Source organism: Pan troglodytes, chromosome 17, assembly GCF_028858775.2.
Source record: "Pan troglodytes isolate AG18354 chromosome 17, NHGRI_mPanTro3-v2.0_pri, whole genome shotgun sequence".
In the NCBI taxonomy this organism is placed as follows: domain Eukaryota; kingdom Metazoa; phylum Chordata; class Mammalia; order Primates; family Hominidae; genus Pan; species Pan troglodytes.
The window spans coordinates 57,958,995-57,976,503 of NC_072415.2; the positions used below are offsets into that span (position 1 = coordinate 57,958,995).

At 36.9% G+C, this 17,509-nt stretch overlaps 1 protein-coding gene across 20 annotated transcripts in view; it reads right to left on the minus strand.

Moving 5' to 3' along the window:
• SMAD2 (SMAD family member 2) overlaps positions 1–17,509 on the minus strand; it is an 89,613-nt gene that overhangs the window by 47,730 nt on the left and 24,374 nt on the right. For all 20 annotated transcript variants that reach the window (XM_054672021.2, XM_016933657.3, XM_063796098.1 and 17 more), the window contains one exon: positions 7,400–7,688. In XM_054672021.2, coding sequence (XP_054527996.1) covers positions 7,400–7,635 — 236 coding nt within the window. In that variant the 5' untranslated portion in view covers positions 7,636–7,688. The remainder of the gene's footprint in view (positions 1–7,399; positions 7,689–17,509) is intronic.

Here is a 17,509-nt window from a genome sequence, read left to right on the forward strand (position 1 = left end):
AGAGACGTTCTGATTTTAGCCCAAGTACAACAGAAGATTTAAAGCAAGATATCCTAAACTGCTGTTTTACTATTATCTCACCTCTCTCCATAGTCCATGTGTGGGTATTGTCTATCTCAGGCACTTTGGATAGTGATACATTTACTTATATTGCCAGTGAGGACCACACAGGCCTGGAAGGACTCTACTACAAGACAGGAAGGGGAAGGAGTAAACAGTATGGTTTTTCCCCAGAATGTAGTCACATAAGAATGTCCTGGGTATGACATTTTGGGCTGGATGGTAAATACTTTTTAAAAAAAAAAAAAAAAAAAAAAGGCCTGGGTAGCCTAGAATGGTTCCAGGTAAGACTGGAAACAGCCGGGCGCGGTGGCTCACACCTGTAATCCCAGCACTTTGGGAGGCCGAGGTGGGCGGATCACGAGGTCAGGAGATCGAGACCATCCTGGCTAACACGGTGAAACTCCGTCTCTACTAAAAATACAAAAAATTAGCCAGGCATGGTGGCAGGCGCCTGTAGTCCCAGCTACTCAGGAGGCTGAGGCAGGAGAATGGCGTGAATCCAGGAGGCAGAGCTTGCAGTGAGCCGACATCACGCCACTGCACTCCAGCCTGGGTGACAGAGCGAGACTCCGTCTCAAAAAAAAAAAAAAGGACTGGAAACAGACCAAGGATGTTGGGAAAACAAAAGATTACTGTAATTTTTTAAATGCCTATTTTAGCTAGGTTGACTCTTTCCTGAAGCTAATATGTTAAACTAACAGGACAAGAAAAGAGGGTATATTGTTCATTGCATCGGGTGTTACATGATAAAATTACAGAAATTGATTAATTTGGGTATAATTTCAGTAATTTTTATAAAGGGACAAAGGTCCTAGGGCAGGTAGGCATTTTCCCTGATAAAGTAAGTGATAAAAATGCCCCATGCAAGAATATACCATATACACAAGGGACTTTGAATACCAGGTCCTGGAGCAGGAGCCCCCTCAAAATACCTAACTGTAAATGTAGGCACCAGATAAGGTCCAGGGTTTAGCAAAGTGCCTTCCAAAGTGTGTTTCACGTGATACTTGACCTCATCACAAGTGCTTTCACATTTATAAACTGTATATGACAAACTGGATGCTAAGGCTGATAAAAGGTCCCTATTCCCCATAACCTCAAAGTTCTAATTCATATTTATAAAGTTTTATTGTTCTGACTTTATCAACAAATTTTATACATTTAATAAACTAAATTATACATCATGCAATGTTGCCTGGCAAAAACTTTTTCTAAGCAGAGACAATACATTTTAATGTCTACAATTTAATGTGAGTTCTCTTGAAAAACAAAAATAGAGAACGAAGACCTAGAATATCTGAATATTTCCAATAAATCATATTCCTAGCTATAATGTTTTATAGCTTATGAAGCTCATTTACATTATTTCAATGGACCCAAAAGTCATACTGTGAAAGTACTCAGATAGCACTACTGCCTTTCACAGCTGTGAACAGTAAAAAAAGTACAGTCATATTCCCTAGGATCTACATTCATCAATACTAAAGAAGCTGACACAAAAACAGGTTATCAAACTTGAAATTCAGAGTTCCCTCCACCATAGTGTTTCATACATATTACGATACAGACAGACACACGCACATGCCTATGTATGAATGAGAAGAAAGAATTATCCTATTATGAAAAAGCAGTCGCTTAAGAATGGAAGAATACTACAGTTTGGGTTCAAAAAGACTTCTCTTTAGCTATTCCTGGTTACCTAGAGAAGCAAAAGGGTATGAACATGAGGTTAGAAATAAAAGATGACAGTTTTTTTAATGACAACTGCTCTATTCCAAGACAGTCTGCATAAAGTTACTAATTACTCTGATGTTTAAAAGTCTGTAAGAGGTGGCCGGGCATGGTGGCTCATGCCTGTAATCCCAGCACTTTGGGAGGCCGAGGCGGGCGGGTCACCTGAGGTCAGGAGTTCGAAACCAGCCTGACCAACGTGGAGAAACCCTGTCTCTACTAAAAAATACAAAATTAGACAGGCATGGTGGCGCATGCCTATAATCCCAGCTACTTGGGAGGCTGAGGCAGAAGAATCGCTTGAACCTGGGAGGCAGAAGTTGCAGTGAGCCGAGATCCCACCACTGCACTGCAGCCTGGGCAGTAAGAGCAAAACTCTGTCTCGTTTCTAAGAGGCAAAACAAAATCCAAATGTTAATGGCAGCATTAAAAAGAAACATCCTGGAAGGACACATGAGGCACTAGTAATACAACATTCACTACAGAGGAAAACTGGGTGATGAAAAAACAGGGGTGGGAGGGAGACTGATTTTTCCACCGTATAATCATGGTTGATTTTTCAGTTATGTACATGCTACTTTATGTTTTTAAGTAACTTTTTTTTTTTTTTTTTTAAAGGGACAGACTCTCACTATGTTGCCTGGTATGGAGTGCAGTGGCTGTTCACAGATGTGATCACTGCACACTAGCCTGGAATTTCTGGGCTCAAGTGACCCTCCTGCCTCAACCTCCCAAGCAGCTGGGACTACAGGTGAATGCTACCACGTCTGGCTAGAAATATACTTTTTGAAGGCAAAAACAGTCATAAACATACAAATATCAGAATGCTAAAAAAAACAGAATTGCCTTTTAACAGAAAAAACTGACTTCAAAGAAAAAAGACAAGAATAGTCTTGTCATAAATAGACACGAATTAAATTGCCCAAAAGTCCTATTTAAACATTTAATTGTGCTGACTATAAAAGTGATATACTTTTATATATAAATACTAGAAAAAAAAATACAGGACTTTTCTGGGTCACCCATACTCATTACTAAAAATTTGGTCAATTAATCTCTAAAAGTTTCATAATTAAGTGTTAACATTTTTAGAAGTATGCTTTATCAAGCTAAGAAAACTCTTATTTCTAATTTGTTAATATGAATAGCAAATTTTATAGAAAGCCCTTTCTGGATCCATGATGATCATAAAGTGCTTCTTAAATATGATTATGTGGTATCTTATACTAATAGATTTCCTGTAGTTGAGTCATCCTTGAATGACAATAAACATTACCTAGACTTTTTTTTTTTTTTTTTGAGACGGAATTTTGCTCATCGCCCAAGCTGCAGTGCAGTGGCTCAATCTGGGCTCACCGCAACCTGTGCCTCCTGGGTTCAAGCAATTCTCCTGCCTCAGCCTCCCGAGTAGCTGGGATTACAGGCACATGCCACCACACCCAGCTAGTTTTTGTATTTTCAGTAGAGACCGGGTTTCACTATGTTGGCCAGGCTAGTCTCAAACTCCTGACCTCAGGTGATCTGCCTGCCTCGGCCTCCCAAAGTGCTAGGATTACAGGCGTGAGCCACCATGCCTAGTTATGTTTTTGTGGTTTTGTTTTTAATAAACCACTGAATTCTAGTTTCTGATATTTTATTTATGACTTTTGCATCTATGTTTATAAAGAGTGGCATAAACTTTTCTTTCGCTATTCTTGTTTAATTGTGGTATAAAATAAGCTTAAGTGTTCTTTATTAAAGAAACTAAAGGTTAGGACTGGGTTTTTTCTAATTCATGTTAAAAACAATACAGATTCCAATGGACTGGTGGAAAAAAAGAAAAAATGATACTGAAACAAACATCAGGAATCTTTGACAATATTCTGATTATTTCCTTGGGATGAAAGATCAAAAATGTGATTACATGGTCAGAGTACCACCTTAGGAAAGTCCTTTTAATTTATGCTTATGAAAATAAATTTTGCATTCCTATACAATTATGTATAATCAATATTATAAAATAGCCATTTTAGACCCCATAGTCCTTACTTTTAACTTTACAGACCTCCATCCCCACTGCAATTTCAATTTTGCTTTACTGTGGATAATAATATATTGAAAGCTTTTTCCTTATGTCTGATTCTTTACCTAAATATCAATTGCCATTCTGATTTCACGACCAAGTTGTCTCCCATCCCTCGGACTCAAAAATGTTTGAGATGAAAAAGCTTCCTGAAATTTTTTATTATTTAGCTCACTGCAGCTTTTATTGAGGTTAAGCTCTACCTATAAATTACTCTGTGTCACCACAGAAAATGGTGGGAAGGGAGCGACAGTGACGTATCTATAACTACAGCTTTTAAACTGCCAGAGGCAACAAGAGTAATGAGATGAGGGGAGTGGGAGGGACACAAAGCCAGGACTATGTTTCTGCCCTAACTTTAACCCCACTCTAATATTAAGGGGCTGAAAGTAGAGAGGAAGAACTGTTCAGTAAACATTTCAACAGAAAACATTTGCCATTTCTTAAAATTAAGCAATTTGTTTCCCGTTCTTCATCAGCTGAACTTAGTTGTATTTTTTGGCTTATAAAACCATAAAGGCACTTTACTAACATTTTACTTGAAATTCTGAGTAAACGTGCTTACAAATCCATTGTGTATCACATTTTGAATAATTCTGTTTAAGCTAAGGTTTGGATTTAGCCATAACAAATCTTTTCCATCCCACTTCCCATCTTTTACACTCTACATATAAATGAGTTCCCTGAATTCCAACTAAATTTCTTACATTTAAGAATATTTAGTTGTTAAGAAATGACTAATAACCTGACACAATTTAATTGTTCTACTACTAAAAACAAGCTTTATAAAATATATGGCACTAAGCTACAGTGTGTAAAAAGTTAAAATTTTTTTGATAGACCATGATCAATAATAACAAATCTCCATTTTTGCAACATCTAAAAAAAACCACCAAATTAGGCAAATTTCTACGCTTCAAGGAAACTTCAATAGTGAAAAACAAGATAATGGACAATTATCACTTCAACTTCATTAATCAGGTGAGAGGGCAGAAAAAAATGTTTTTAATGATGAAGCAGCTCCAGAATATGAGCTCTCAGAGATCTCTATCTCCAAAAGAGGCTGTAAAAAGAATGGGAAATAAGGAAAAGAGCTATGACTAAGGTGACCTCCTCCACAGGTTAAATACCAGCAATGGCCAATTTTAGTACTGCTGTACCTCCCTAAAAGATTAGACTCTCTCAGGCTCTGCTCTGGATAACCTCACTGCAATGGCAACTTGAGCCTTGTTGAAGTTGTGCAAAAACATGGCTCTATCTCTGCTGTATCACACAGCTCCCTTCAATCAAGTGATACCAGTCTCCCGGCCTCCATTCTTGACAGCCTCAAGGAGTTTTCTCGCTGCAACCCACGTTGCACTTGAAATTAATCTGACTTCTGAGCCTTCAGACCCTACGGCACTTAAATGGCCCCAACCTCACCCGTCACCCTCAGGTTAAGTGTGAACACTGGCACAGCATGCAGTGACTCCTTACTACCTATACACACTATGGCCATTTGCCACCCCTTACTTTATACTCTAAGGATACCCAACTTGTTTGGAACGCTTCACCAATCCTCCCCCACCTCCCAATCTCCACACCACCGCACTACATGTGATGAAACAGGCTTCTCCTAATTCCTCCTTTACCCCGCTCAACTCAAAATCACCAGTATTCCTCCAGAAGGAAACTTTCCACAAGCCTCCTCTGGATATAGCCCCAAGCATACTTCTTTTATAACATCTACCAAGCCTCATGAAACCATCTTTTTCTAAGTTTATCTCCCTTACTAGGAAGTAAGTAGTTTAAAAGCAAACACTGTATCTTAACTCCAGTGAGGAAGAGCACACCAGGCACATAGTGGGCATATGATAAATGGTTACCTAACTGAAATCCCAAGCACTACACAAGGAAGAATGAAATATAGCTTGACTTCTCAGCCCATTCACCAGGAAGTCCTCAGTTCCACTTCTAAAACCCATGCCAAATCTGTTTACTTCGTGTGCTAGCACAGCCACCACGCCAGTCCAGCCTCTATCATCTTGCATTTAGATTCCTCACAGCCTCCTAATTTTCCTGCTTCCATCTACCCTACTACACACATACCACTCTCCCACAGCCAGAAAAATCTTTGTAAAAATATGTAAGATCCTCTTTAAAATCCATCAGAATAAACTTACTTGCATCCTGTTATATTCAGACTAACATTCAAACTCTCACCACACTCTAGGATGCCCTGTATAAGCTTTGGGCAAGTCTTGTCCTCCATCTACACTGGGCTCCTTTTAAATATTCTAATACAAGAAGCTCACCTCAGTGTCTTCACTCTGGCTCTTCCCTCTGCCTAGAAGACTCTTCCCTCAGTTGGCTGCTGCTTCTCGAAGCTCCACGCAAGCATCACAATCCGACCCAAAGCAGCTTTTTAATTCTTCATTCTATCATATCACTGCATTTGGTTGTCTTCTTTGCACTCATTACCATATCAAATTATAATTAATTTGTTTACTTGTTTATTGTGTATTTCTATCCCTTAGGAAGGCAGGAGTTTTGTGTTTTGTTAATCACTGTTATCCCCATATGTCTAGAAACAGTGCCTTCTACATAGCAAACACTCAATAAGCATTTGTAAAACAAATCAACAAACCAAAAAAGCAACCTTTAAGATATACATAAAACAAGTAAGGGAAAGAAATGGATGGTCTACCAAACAAGGCAAGAAACATTCTACTGTTAGTATCTGCAACTAGACAGGCTGCACTGGTGTTATTGGGATCTGTTATCTATAAGCATCAAAAGTGTACTTCTCAAAGTTCAAAGTCAAGTAGAATGGTTTCACATGCTATATGCTAGCCCACGGTATGACACTGCAAACTATCATTTTAGAGAATTCTTACATTTAACAATCTCCCCAAAATCTGTAATGTACACAAGTAGTAAAACACACTTTAAAACACCTGTCACTTTATTAAAAAACAATACTTATGACAGTGGTACTTATCTGTAAATGATTAAATTTATCCTCAGAAAACTTCAGACTTTTAAAGTAACAGGTCCTCCTAACCTAAGAGGCAGGTCTTTAAGACAGGTTCTGACTAATGCCTACAACAATTAAGAAGCCACCTAACACACTATTCTTTCTTGGAAGCAATGCTGCAATGCAAAGAAAAACCATATAAAATTCATTAAAAAGTGAGCAGCCTCTTTTCACCCCTGATGAAAGTTTTGACTAAAGGAGGAGAAAACTGTAGGTTGCTACTATGTTAGTGATAGAAAAAGCTTCAATTCTTTATTCAAGTATCATTCAATCACAGAAATGAGGATAACATACAAATGTAGGCAATGAAGATAATAAACCTAAGTATCTTATTTAGCTTGATTAAACCTCACTATTCAAGAAAATATAAAACAAGTCAGCTAGCAAAAACAATTTATACAAGGTTAAAAACAGTCATATTTCAATCATCACTTTTTACAGGCAACTTGAAAGGAACACAAATTCAGTAACTTTCCTTCAGATTCCTTGACATAATTTGATCAAACCTGGGATCTAACAAAACTTACCTTGGTATGGTAACACATTTAGTATTACAGTTTTGAGTGGTGATGGCTTTCTCAAGCTCATCTAATCGTCCTGTTTTCTTTAGCTTCTTCACCAGACTTTTCACTGCTTTCTCACACCACTTTTCTTCCTGCCCATTCTGCTCTCCTCCGCCTGCTCCTCCAGACCCACCAGCTGACTTCTTCCATCCCAGCAGTCTCTTCACAACTGGCGGCGTGAATGGCAAGATGGACGACATGTTCTTACCAAAGGCAGCAAGCCACGCTAGGAAAACAGCCTCTTGTATCGAACCTAGCAGAAATATTGAAAGGATGATGTAGAGACTACCTTGAACATCAAGTAATAATTTCAACTTATCATAGAAAGCAAACTGCAAAGCAAGATAGAAATTCAAATTATGACTTTCCCAATAGACTTCTCCACCCATGAAAATGTTATCTTTATGAATTTAAATGAATGATGGAAACAAACCCTTCTAAAAACAAGAATGTCGTAAGGACTCCTCTTGTGGGAAAATACAGTAATTTTGCAAGTAAAATCAGATACTTTTAATGATTTTTCACCACCAATACTATTTTAAACTCTTAGTAGTGTCAATTAAAATATTTTCACAAAAGGTTTTCTTACTTTTTAGAACTTCACTCTAATCTCAAAAGACTATACAAAAATACATTGAAAATTTGTAAGCCCACTCTCCCCCAGGTTTTAAACTTTCATAACTAATAGGAGGCAAAATCTACAGTTACACAAAAGAAGGGAAAATGCGTCAAGTGTGAAGTAATCAAGAATAAAGAAATAAACATGGCAAACAGAGTCCGTGGAGAAAAGCTGTAGTCCGGTTTCACCTGCTCTTGAGAGAATTTTTTTTAACACGTTTTTTTCATTTTCATCTAAATAACAATTTGCATAGTGAGTAAAGTCAGATAGTTTCTCTTCCCAATTTAAGGAATTGTATCTTGTCTTTTCTCTTCCATAGGAATCATTTTTATTAAGCTGTTTTGTCTATTCAGCGTCATTTTACAAATATAAACATGTATACATACAACTAACCACATTCCCACCTTATTGCTGTACAAAAGTAGCATAATATTCCTTATTTTGTATATCTTGAAATTATTTTTTTATTTTTATTTTTTTGCTTAATTCCCTGTAGGTCATTCCTTATCAGTTCACACAGAATTTAGAAAGCACTGTCCCTTCAATTTTCTAGACTCCACTACTGATACTGGTTAAGTCCCACATAACTTTTATTCCTGATCCTTTAATTGGGGTTTAAAAATTGTTTCGCTCCAGAAGCTCTTAATATCTTAGCTCTTACGCTTTTCTTTCCTTTGCCTTCAATTTTAGTGAGATATAGGAAAAAGGAAAATGAATGTGTTCAATTTGCCATATTTAATAAAGTTCCCAAAAGGCATCCTTTTTAGAAAGTAAAGAGGTCTGTAGTCTTTACATCACACACCCCAAATACTAAAATTGTAGTTTTCAAAGTGTATCTTTAAGAAAACAATGATGCTTACATTTTCATTAGTTTGTTCCTTAATTATCATAATGATCAGACAATAGTTTTTAAACGTAGAGGAGGAAGTACAAGTTAAAATAATAATAAGGCATCATTTCATGCCCAATCTAGCTGGCAAAAATTGAATTAATTAAAATACCTACTGCTGGAGAAGATGTGAGGAAATTGTTATCATTCCACATTGCTGGTGAAAAGGTCAAATGTGACAGCTTTATTCTAAGTAATCTGGCAATGTGCCACATGTTACAACTAGTAACTGGATTATACGTGTATAAACAAAAATCTAGGATATTAATATGGGTTGCAGATATACCAATATGCAGAAAAGGGGGTGAAAAGATGAAAAAGGCTGAATGATATGGCCATTGTGTATGTTTTTGTGTATGTGTGTACAAAAAACTGGATAAAACATTTTTAAAGGAAAAAAACAGTTTTTAAGCACACTTTGCACATATTCTTAACGTTAAAGAAGATCCTAACACAAGATGCAAATTTATTTCCCATCAAACATGGCTAATTTTCATAGATTATATGCTAAGATTCATTTCCAATGTACACAAACTGCATTCCTGCTCTAACCTCTCCATAATTCCATTATTTTGGTTTGCACCACATGGAAGAATAATTTTTTTTTTAAATATTCCCTCTTCTCAGGATGGTCAATGACTAGTGAAGAAGACTGCCATGATTAAAATACACATGATAATTAAGAGAAATTGCAAGGGGGATTACAGGTACACAAAGAAACACCACCTGATTTTGCCTTAGGTGTCAGGAAAGATTTTCCTGAGGAAATATTTGCACTTCCCTGGCAGCTTGCCATTTATTCATTCCTTTTTGCATTCAACAATTTTTTTTTTTTTTTTTTGCCTGTCTATTGTGCCTGTATTTACCTGTTTATTCTCAAATCCAGTCTGTGTTATTCATCTGCAAACTACACTGTTGAGCTGGGACGGGTAGGACAAAAGAAATCCTTTGTAGCAAGGTATTGGCAGTGGGGAATGGAGAAGGGGTAAGTTTTTAAGGGCAGAGAGATCAACCAGCAGAGAATTGCAATACACAAAAGGAAAGAATAGATATTAGGGACATAGAAGGAACAGAGTTGATTAAGAAAAAGTTACAAATTACAGGTTCTTGCTTGAAAAACCAGTTGAATGAAAATACAATTCGCCAAAATACGAAGTATTTGGGGAACATAAGTGTTGTGTTAGTCAAACTAAATTTGCTGTGACTATGAAATTCCAGAAGGAGGTGCCCGATAAGCAGCTAGAAACAAAGGTTTGGAGCTTAGCAGAGAGATCAAACTGTCACGTGGTAATGAAACGCAATGCTGGTATATGGGAGAGCTCACAAAGCGCCAAGTTCAGTGAAAAAAAAATTCTAAGAAATACATATAAAGGAGTTATCAAATGTGGGAAAAAAGTGGATGATTAGGGAGAAAGGTGTCATGAATACAAAGGACAATTTATAGCAACACAACATGGTAACACAACTTTTAAGTGCCAACACTAGGATTTATATCAAGCAGCATGATGCCAGAGAACAAGTACTTACTTGTGTCAATGTATTGTGTTGCACATAACAATCTGAAGCTAATCTGGAGACCTAAAAAGAGCCATTAAAGGCTGAGCTCTTTATACAATCAACAGAGCTATCTGTGCCTGACAAATTAGTCCATTAGATAGGATTAGAATGACACATTTAGCTCCAACTCCTTTCTCAATCTACAAATCATTTAACTAGTCTTTCAGTCACCACCTTCTACCTTCTTTGATGCAAACAGCTTTCTAAAATGCATACTGCATGTCACCCTACTACTAAAAATCCTTCAATATTTGCAAAAAGTAACAGTAAAATGACTTAATATCCTTTAAGAACCCATAAACAGTGTAATGCTTCAGAGAACAGATTCTGAAGCCAATTGGCCAGGTTCAAATCCCAAGGATACCACTTACTAGCTGCATGGCAACCTCTATACACCCCAGTTTTCTCAGCTGTAAAATAAGGATAACAGTACCTATCTTAAAGCCAATATAACAACCTCTATAAAAATGTAATATGAGCTACATATGTACTTTAAGTTCTCTAATGACATTTTAAAAAGGGAAAGAAAATAGGCAACATTTTAATGATGTATTTAACCCAATATATCCAAAATGCCATCATTTCAACCTGCAATCAATATAAAAAAAATTTTCATACTAAGTCTACAAAATCTGTTGAGTACTTCACACTTACAGGACAACTCAACTAGGACTAGCCACATTTCAAGTACTCAATAGCTACACAAAGGTGCTGCCTACCCATATTGAATGGTCCAGCCCTAACTACTCAAAATTTCTGCCTACTCTGCCTATCCCATATTCTCCATAAACTGTTCATAAATGCCTCTATTTAACGGCTGTAGGATTCGTAGTGATGTGACATTTTTCAATTCCTATTATGTAAATTTATGTTCTCTCTCCCCGTCCCCATCCTCCTTTTATCAGTTTTGCTAAGTGGTCAATTACATTAATCTTTTCAAAGAACCAACTTTTTCTTAGCTTTGTCAATTTTCTCTATGTAAGATTACTTTCTATTCACTAATTTCTGCTCTTGTCTTCATTATTTCTTTACTTCTACTGTCTTTAGGTTTGATTTCCTATTCCTTTTCTACCTCCTTAAAAAAGCTTTCTTTTCCAATGCATAGACTTAAGGCTATAAATTTCATCTTAGCATTTCAGCAGCAGCATTCTAGATCATCGTAGTTCACCTTCATTTTCAATCAGTTTAAAATATTTTCTAATAGCCATCATAAATTCTTCTTTTAAGTCATATGTTATTCAAAAGCATAGTGTTTTATTTCTAGGCAGCTAGGAATTTTCTAGTTATTTTTATTTACTATAATACAAACAACATATTCAATTATTAAAATCAATGATATTTGCTGAGGCTTTGTTCATGGCCCTAGCTTATGGTCAATTCTAGTACAATTTCCATGTGCAAGGGAAAAGATGGTTAATACCACCATTAATAGTTTCAATGTTCTGTGTATGACAATTAAATCAAGCCTGCTAATTGTGATGTATGTATGTCCTATATATGTGCATCCATTGTGATGGCATATTTGTCTGTTTCTTTTAGTTCAAAATAAAATTTTTGGTTTATAGATGTTTGGGCTATTTTACTGGGTACGCATAAAGGATTGTGGTAACTCTGGTGGATCAATCCCCTTACACTATAAAATGTAGTTCTCTTTTTCTACTACTGTTTATTGTATTAAAGTCTCCTTTGCCTGATTGGTATAGCCACACTTATTTCCTTCAGTTAGCATTTGGATGGTATACCTTTTCGCATCATTTTCTCTCAATCTTTCTAGGTACTTATATTTAGGTAATTATTATTTGTCCAGTCTGATGATTTTTGCCATTTACTTGAAATATTTAGCCCATTTCCATGTAACATAACTACTAATTTAGTTGCCTGCTTGTTTTATATTTTCTTTCTTGTCTTCTTCTGAATTTATCACATATTCTATATCCAATTTTTTTCTGTATTCATTTGTTACACATTCTTTTCTTTTAGTGGTTACCCTAGATATTTTCTTATTCATCCTTCACTTAACACAATTTTCATACATATACTTTTACTACTTCCTCTATAATGCCAGAATCATAGAACACTGCTGAGTAGCAGTTTTGCTATGAAGGAGACTACCTCTGGTTTGTCCCTGTTCCTAGGATGAGACTCTGCAGAGCCTTCATTTCAAAAGCTAGCAGATCGTTATCTTCTAGGTACCTAGATACTATAAGAATTGCTTTGTTTTTAAGAGACTTCTGGTTTAGCTCTCTAGCCTAAGCAGCTTCAGAATTTGGCAAATGTCTACGGGGGAAGAAACTGGGTGTGTTGAAAATCATCAGTGTGTATTCACCACTTCCTCAAACGCTTTCAACTCTCACCTATTGTTCTCAAGTCGCTTCCCCTAGAGAATCTTTATCTCAACACCATAGGACTAGAAAATATCCCAATCTCCTTTTCTGAGATTTTGGTTTATCTCTTCCGCCCAGCTGAACTACAGAATTTAGGAATATACTGAGGGGGTTCTCTGTGTTTAAAGGCCCCTCATATTTCCAATCTGCCACTCAGGCTGCAGCCCAAAGGCCTCCTCTACTCTGTACCCAGGAAAAACAATGATCAGCTGCAGACCTCTCAGCTCACTTGTGAAAGGTATTCCCCCAGGGTGCAAAATTTTGCTTTCTTTAATCATTTTTACACCCATTGTTCTCTATCGCTAAATATATAAAATTTTGTAAATTACCTGGCTTTTCTAGTTGTTTTATTAAGAGTCTTGGACTACCAAGAACTACTGCATCCTATCCCCCACGACGTTCTAATTCCATTTGAGTAGTAAGTCTTCCACAACTATAAATCTATGAGTTGAAATAATTTGTTGATGACTTTAATTTCAAAATAAGACACAAGATCACTTACCACTTGAGGACAGAGATGGAGAGTTAAGATTTGAGAACAGGAAAAAATAGAGAAACCTAGCCCTGAGAAAATCAACCATTATGAAACAACAGAAAACATGTCAGTTATATATTATCAGACTATATATTTAAAAAGTATTCCATAGAAGGAATTCCACTTCTGATTAGGACGTAGAAAGTTACAACAGAGCATCACTTTCATTCTAATAATCAAAACTAGACAGATAAGCTACAAAATCATGGTCTCTCTGAACCAGAGTTGAGGATACAAAGCAGCCTAAGAAGAACTAAATTCCAAGTGCTGAGCCTTGAGAGAAGAGAGGCTGCATGGATGGTCTCTTTCCTGGTGGAGTGGCTAGTGAGGAATAATCCTGCCATAAATGAAAGAAAGAAGAAACCAGCCTACATGCACACCGACATGACATATTAAATTGCAAGGATCCCACAGAGCAAGTGTGCATCCATCCCAACCACTCATCCCCATAGGTTTCCACTAAGTACTTGCAAAAAGTATGTCAAAGCTTGGGGAACAGGACTGGAAAGCTGAGGGAGATCCCCTAAGGAGCTTAAGATCTCCCATAAATGCAAAAAATCTACCCTCATCAATGGGGGATGGGGGGAGGGACAGGCAAGAAAGGTGAGAAAAAGATGATCCCAAGAGACTCTAGACATTGAGCTGCCAAGGGCTGCGGTAGGACAGGAAAGATGAGAAAACTTTCACCCAGATACTCAGGACATTGACCTACCAAGGCTGAAATGAGTAGCGAACTTGAAGACAGGGTAGGATTGCTAAAAGAAACCTCTGGAAGGTATTAATAGCAGAAAGATCTCTCACTGGGCACAAAAGCTTGGAGGCAGGACTAGAGAAAGAGGGGGTGGGGGGAAAGAAAATAAGAATGACCAAGGAATTGACAGCTGAGCTATAGAGAAATTTCTCATGGTTCAGAAAGCTGATGGCTCAGCTATAAACCAAAAAGAGATCCAAAATCACACTTGGACAAAACAAGAAATGATGGACCATTTTCTAAAAGTAAATATTATTTACTTCAATCTCCATTGTTTTTATACAAATGTTCAGCATTCAATCAAAAATTACAAGATACAGGGAGTAGCAAACAGTCAAAACATGAATAAAATCAGATAACTATAATAAAAATGCTAAAGAAACTGATGGAAGAGATAGCAACATGAATAATGAAAAAACTTCATCACAGATATCAAAGTTACAAAAGAGGATCACAGGAAAACGTTAGAAATGAAAAATATAGTATTAGAAATTAAGGATATCATTAGATGGGCTTAACAGAAATGAGCAGTGAACTTGAAGACAGGCCAAATTAAAGTATACAAATTGAAACACAAAGAGGGAAAAAACAGTGTTGGGGGGGGAAAACTCAGAATATCCAAAACCAAATGTCAGCTGGGTTTAATTGGGGTGCCAGAGAAAGATGAAAGACAATGGGGAACAAAAAAATGTATGAAGAGATAATGGCCACAAACTTTTCAAGAGATGAGAGATACTAATCCACATATGGAAAGAAAACACATTCATGGTCAACCTGCTGAATATTAAAGATAAAAGTAAGGATGAAAGGCCGAGCTAGGATAACAGTTAAAATCCCTGGGAGTCCTCGATAGAAAGAGAATCTGCACTCATTCACAAGCTCTTTTCCAAGGGCCTCAACTGAGTGCTCTTGAAAAAAGGCAGAAAACGGAAGAGAGCTCCTTCCTCCCATTTGGTGGCATCTCGTATGAAGCAAATGCCTTCAACTATGACGGGAGAAGCAGGAAAGTCTACCAAACCCAAGGGCAAGCAAAGATCCCCTGCCTCAAAGGGAAGGGTAGAGCAAAAGACATGTGCTGTTGAGTTGGGGGATTTGTGGAGCAAAACTTACTTGCCCATCTCCCACACACAAACATGCCTTTCACTCTGTAACAATAACCACCATATTCTACTGCCATGGGAAGGGAGGAAACATTGCTACCACCAGTCCCAGACAAAGGCACACAGATGCTGAGGAATGAGAAGCAACAGCTGTCTGATATTGAAAAAGGGACAACAAGCCAGCTTGGGCCCAAGATCCTGTACTAATACACAGCAAAGGTCTGTTACTACTAGATGCAAAAATCCTTAACAAAATATTAGCAAATCACATCCAGCAACATAATAGAAAAGGTCATCATCACTAAGTAGGATTTATCCCAAGGAGCAAAATTGGTTTAACATTCAAAAATCAAGCACCTCATTTATAGTATAAAGGAGAAAACGCACCTATGATTCTCTCAAATGAGCAAGAAAAAAGGTATCTGAAAATGTTAATTCAACACTCATCTATAATTTAAAACTCCCAGCAACACTAGAAAAGAATGTTCTTCAATCTGAAAAGGACATCTATGAAAAACCTAGAGCTAGCATATGTCATAAAGAAACATTAAATCTCTCCCTTACAACTGGGAATAAGACAAAGATGTCCACGGTTACCCTTTCTATTCAGTAATGCATTGGATATTCTAGACAGGACAACTATGCAACAAAGAAAAGATAGACTGGAAAGAAATAAATAAAACTGACTTTATATTCTACAGTGATATGACTGTCTCCATGGAAAAGTGCATGGAATCTACAAGTAATCTACTTACTGGAACTAGTAAGTAAATTTAGCAAGGTTTCAAGATAAAGGGTCAAGATTTGGAAAATGAAATTTCAAGAAATACGCTTGAAACAACAGATATTTTCTACATATCTAAAGAAAGATACTCAAGATCTCAACACTAAGAATTACAAAATATTGCTAAGAAAAATGAAAAACACTGAACAAAGAGAGATCATGTTCATAGACTGGAAGACTCATATTGCTTAAATGTCCATTCTTTCCAATTTGATATATGGATTCAATGTAATCCCTACCAAAATTCCAGCAGAGTTAAGCAATTCATATGATATAAAATTCATATGGAAACAAAAAAAAAACTAGAATAACCAAACCATTCTTGAAAAAGAAAACTGGAGGCCTTACACCACCTTATTTCAAGGCTTACTAAAAAGACTTAGTAATCAAGAGTATAGAGTAGGCATAAGAAAAAAAGATCAGTGGAACAGAACAAGTCTAGAAATAGACCCACACATATACAGTCAACTCATTTTCCAGTAAGGCCCAAGGTCAATCTAGTTTTCAACAACTTTTCAACAACATGGAAAATAACAAGCCTCAACCACAAGTGCATACCATCTTCAATGGGAAAGCAGAATCTTAAGCTCTTAGAGGAAAACACAGAATACATTCATGACCTTAAAACATAAAAAGCATTAACCACAAGAGAAATACAGTTGAGCCACGCATGGTGGCTCACACCTGTAATCCCAGCACTTTGGGAGGCCAAAATAGGAGGACTGCTTGAGCTCAAGTGTTCAAGACCAGCCTGGACAGCATGGCAACACCCCATCTCTACTAAAAAACAAAAAATACAAAAAAAATAGCTGGGCGTGGTGCCTCCTGTGCTCCCAGTTACTCAGGAGGCTGAGGTGGGAGGATCATTTGAGCACAGGGGTGCGGAGGCTGCAGTGAGCCAAGATCACTCCATTGCACTCCAGGCTGAGTGGCAGAACAAGACCATGTCTCAAAAAGAAAAAAAAAGAAATAGAAAAAGAAAAAAAAAATACAGGCTGAGCATCACAAATCCGAAAACTGAAATCTAAAATGCTCCAAAATCTGAAACTTCTTGAGTACCAACATGACACCCCCAAAAAAACAGTCATTGTACTATACAGCTATAATGCAAATATTCTAAAAACTGGAAAACATCTGAACCACTTCGGGTCCCAAGCATTTTGGATAAGGGATACTCAAATCTGTGTATGTAACATAAACCATCAAAATTTAAAAATCACACAAAAAGGTAAGCTCAGCTTTTTTGTTAAACAGGAAAAGAATAATAGACATGTCATAAAAGACACAGGAGCACATGAAGAGGTATTTAGTATCACCAATCATCAGGAAAACGCAAACTAAAACCATAATGCAATACCATTTCACACCATCTAGAATGGTTTAAAATTTTTCTGACACTACTAAATGTTGATGAAGATGTGGAGTGTATTAGTATACTACTGCTGCTGCAACAAA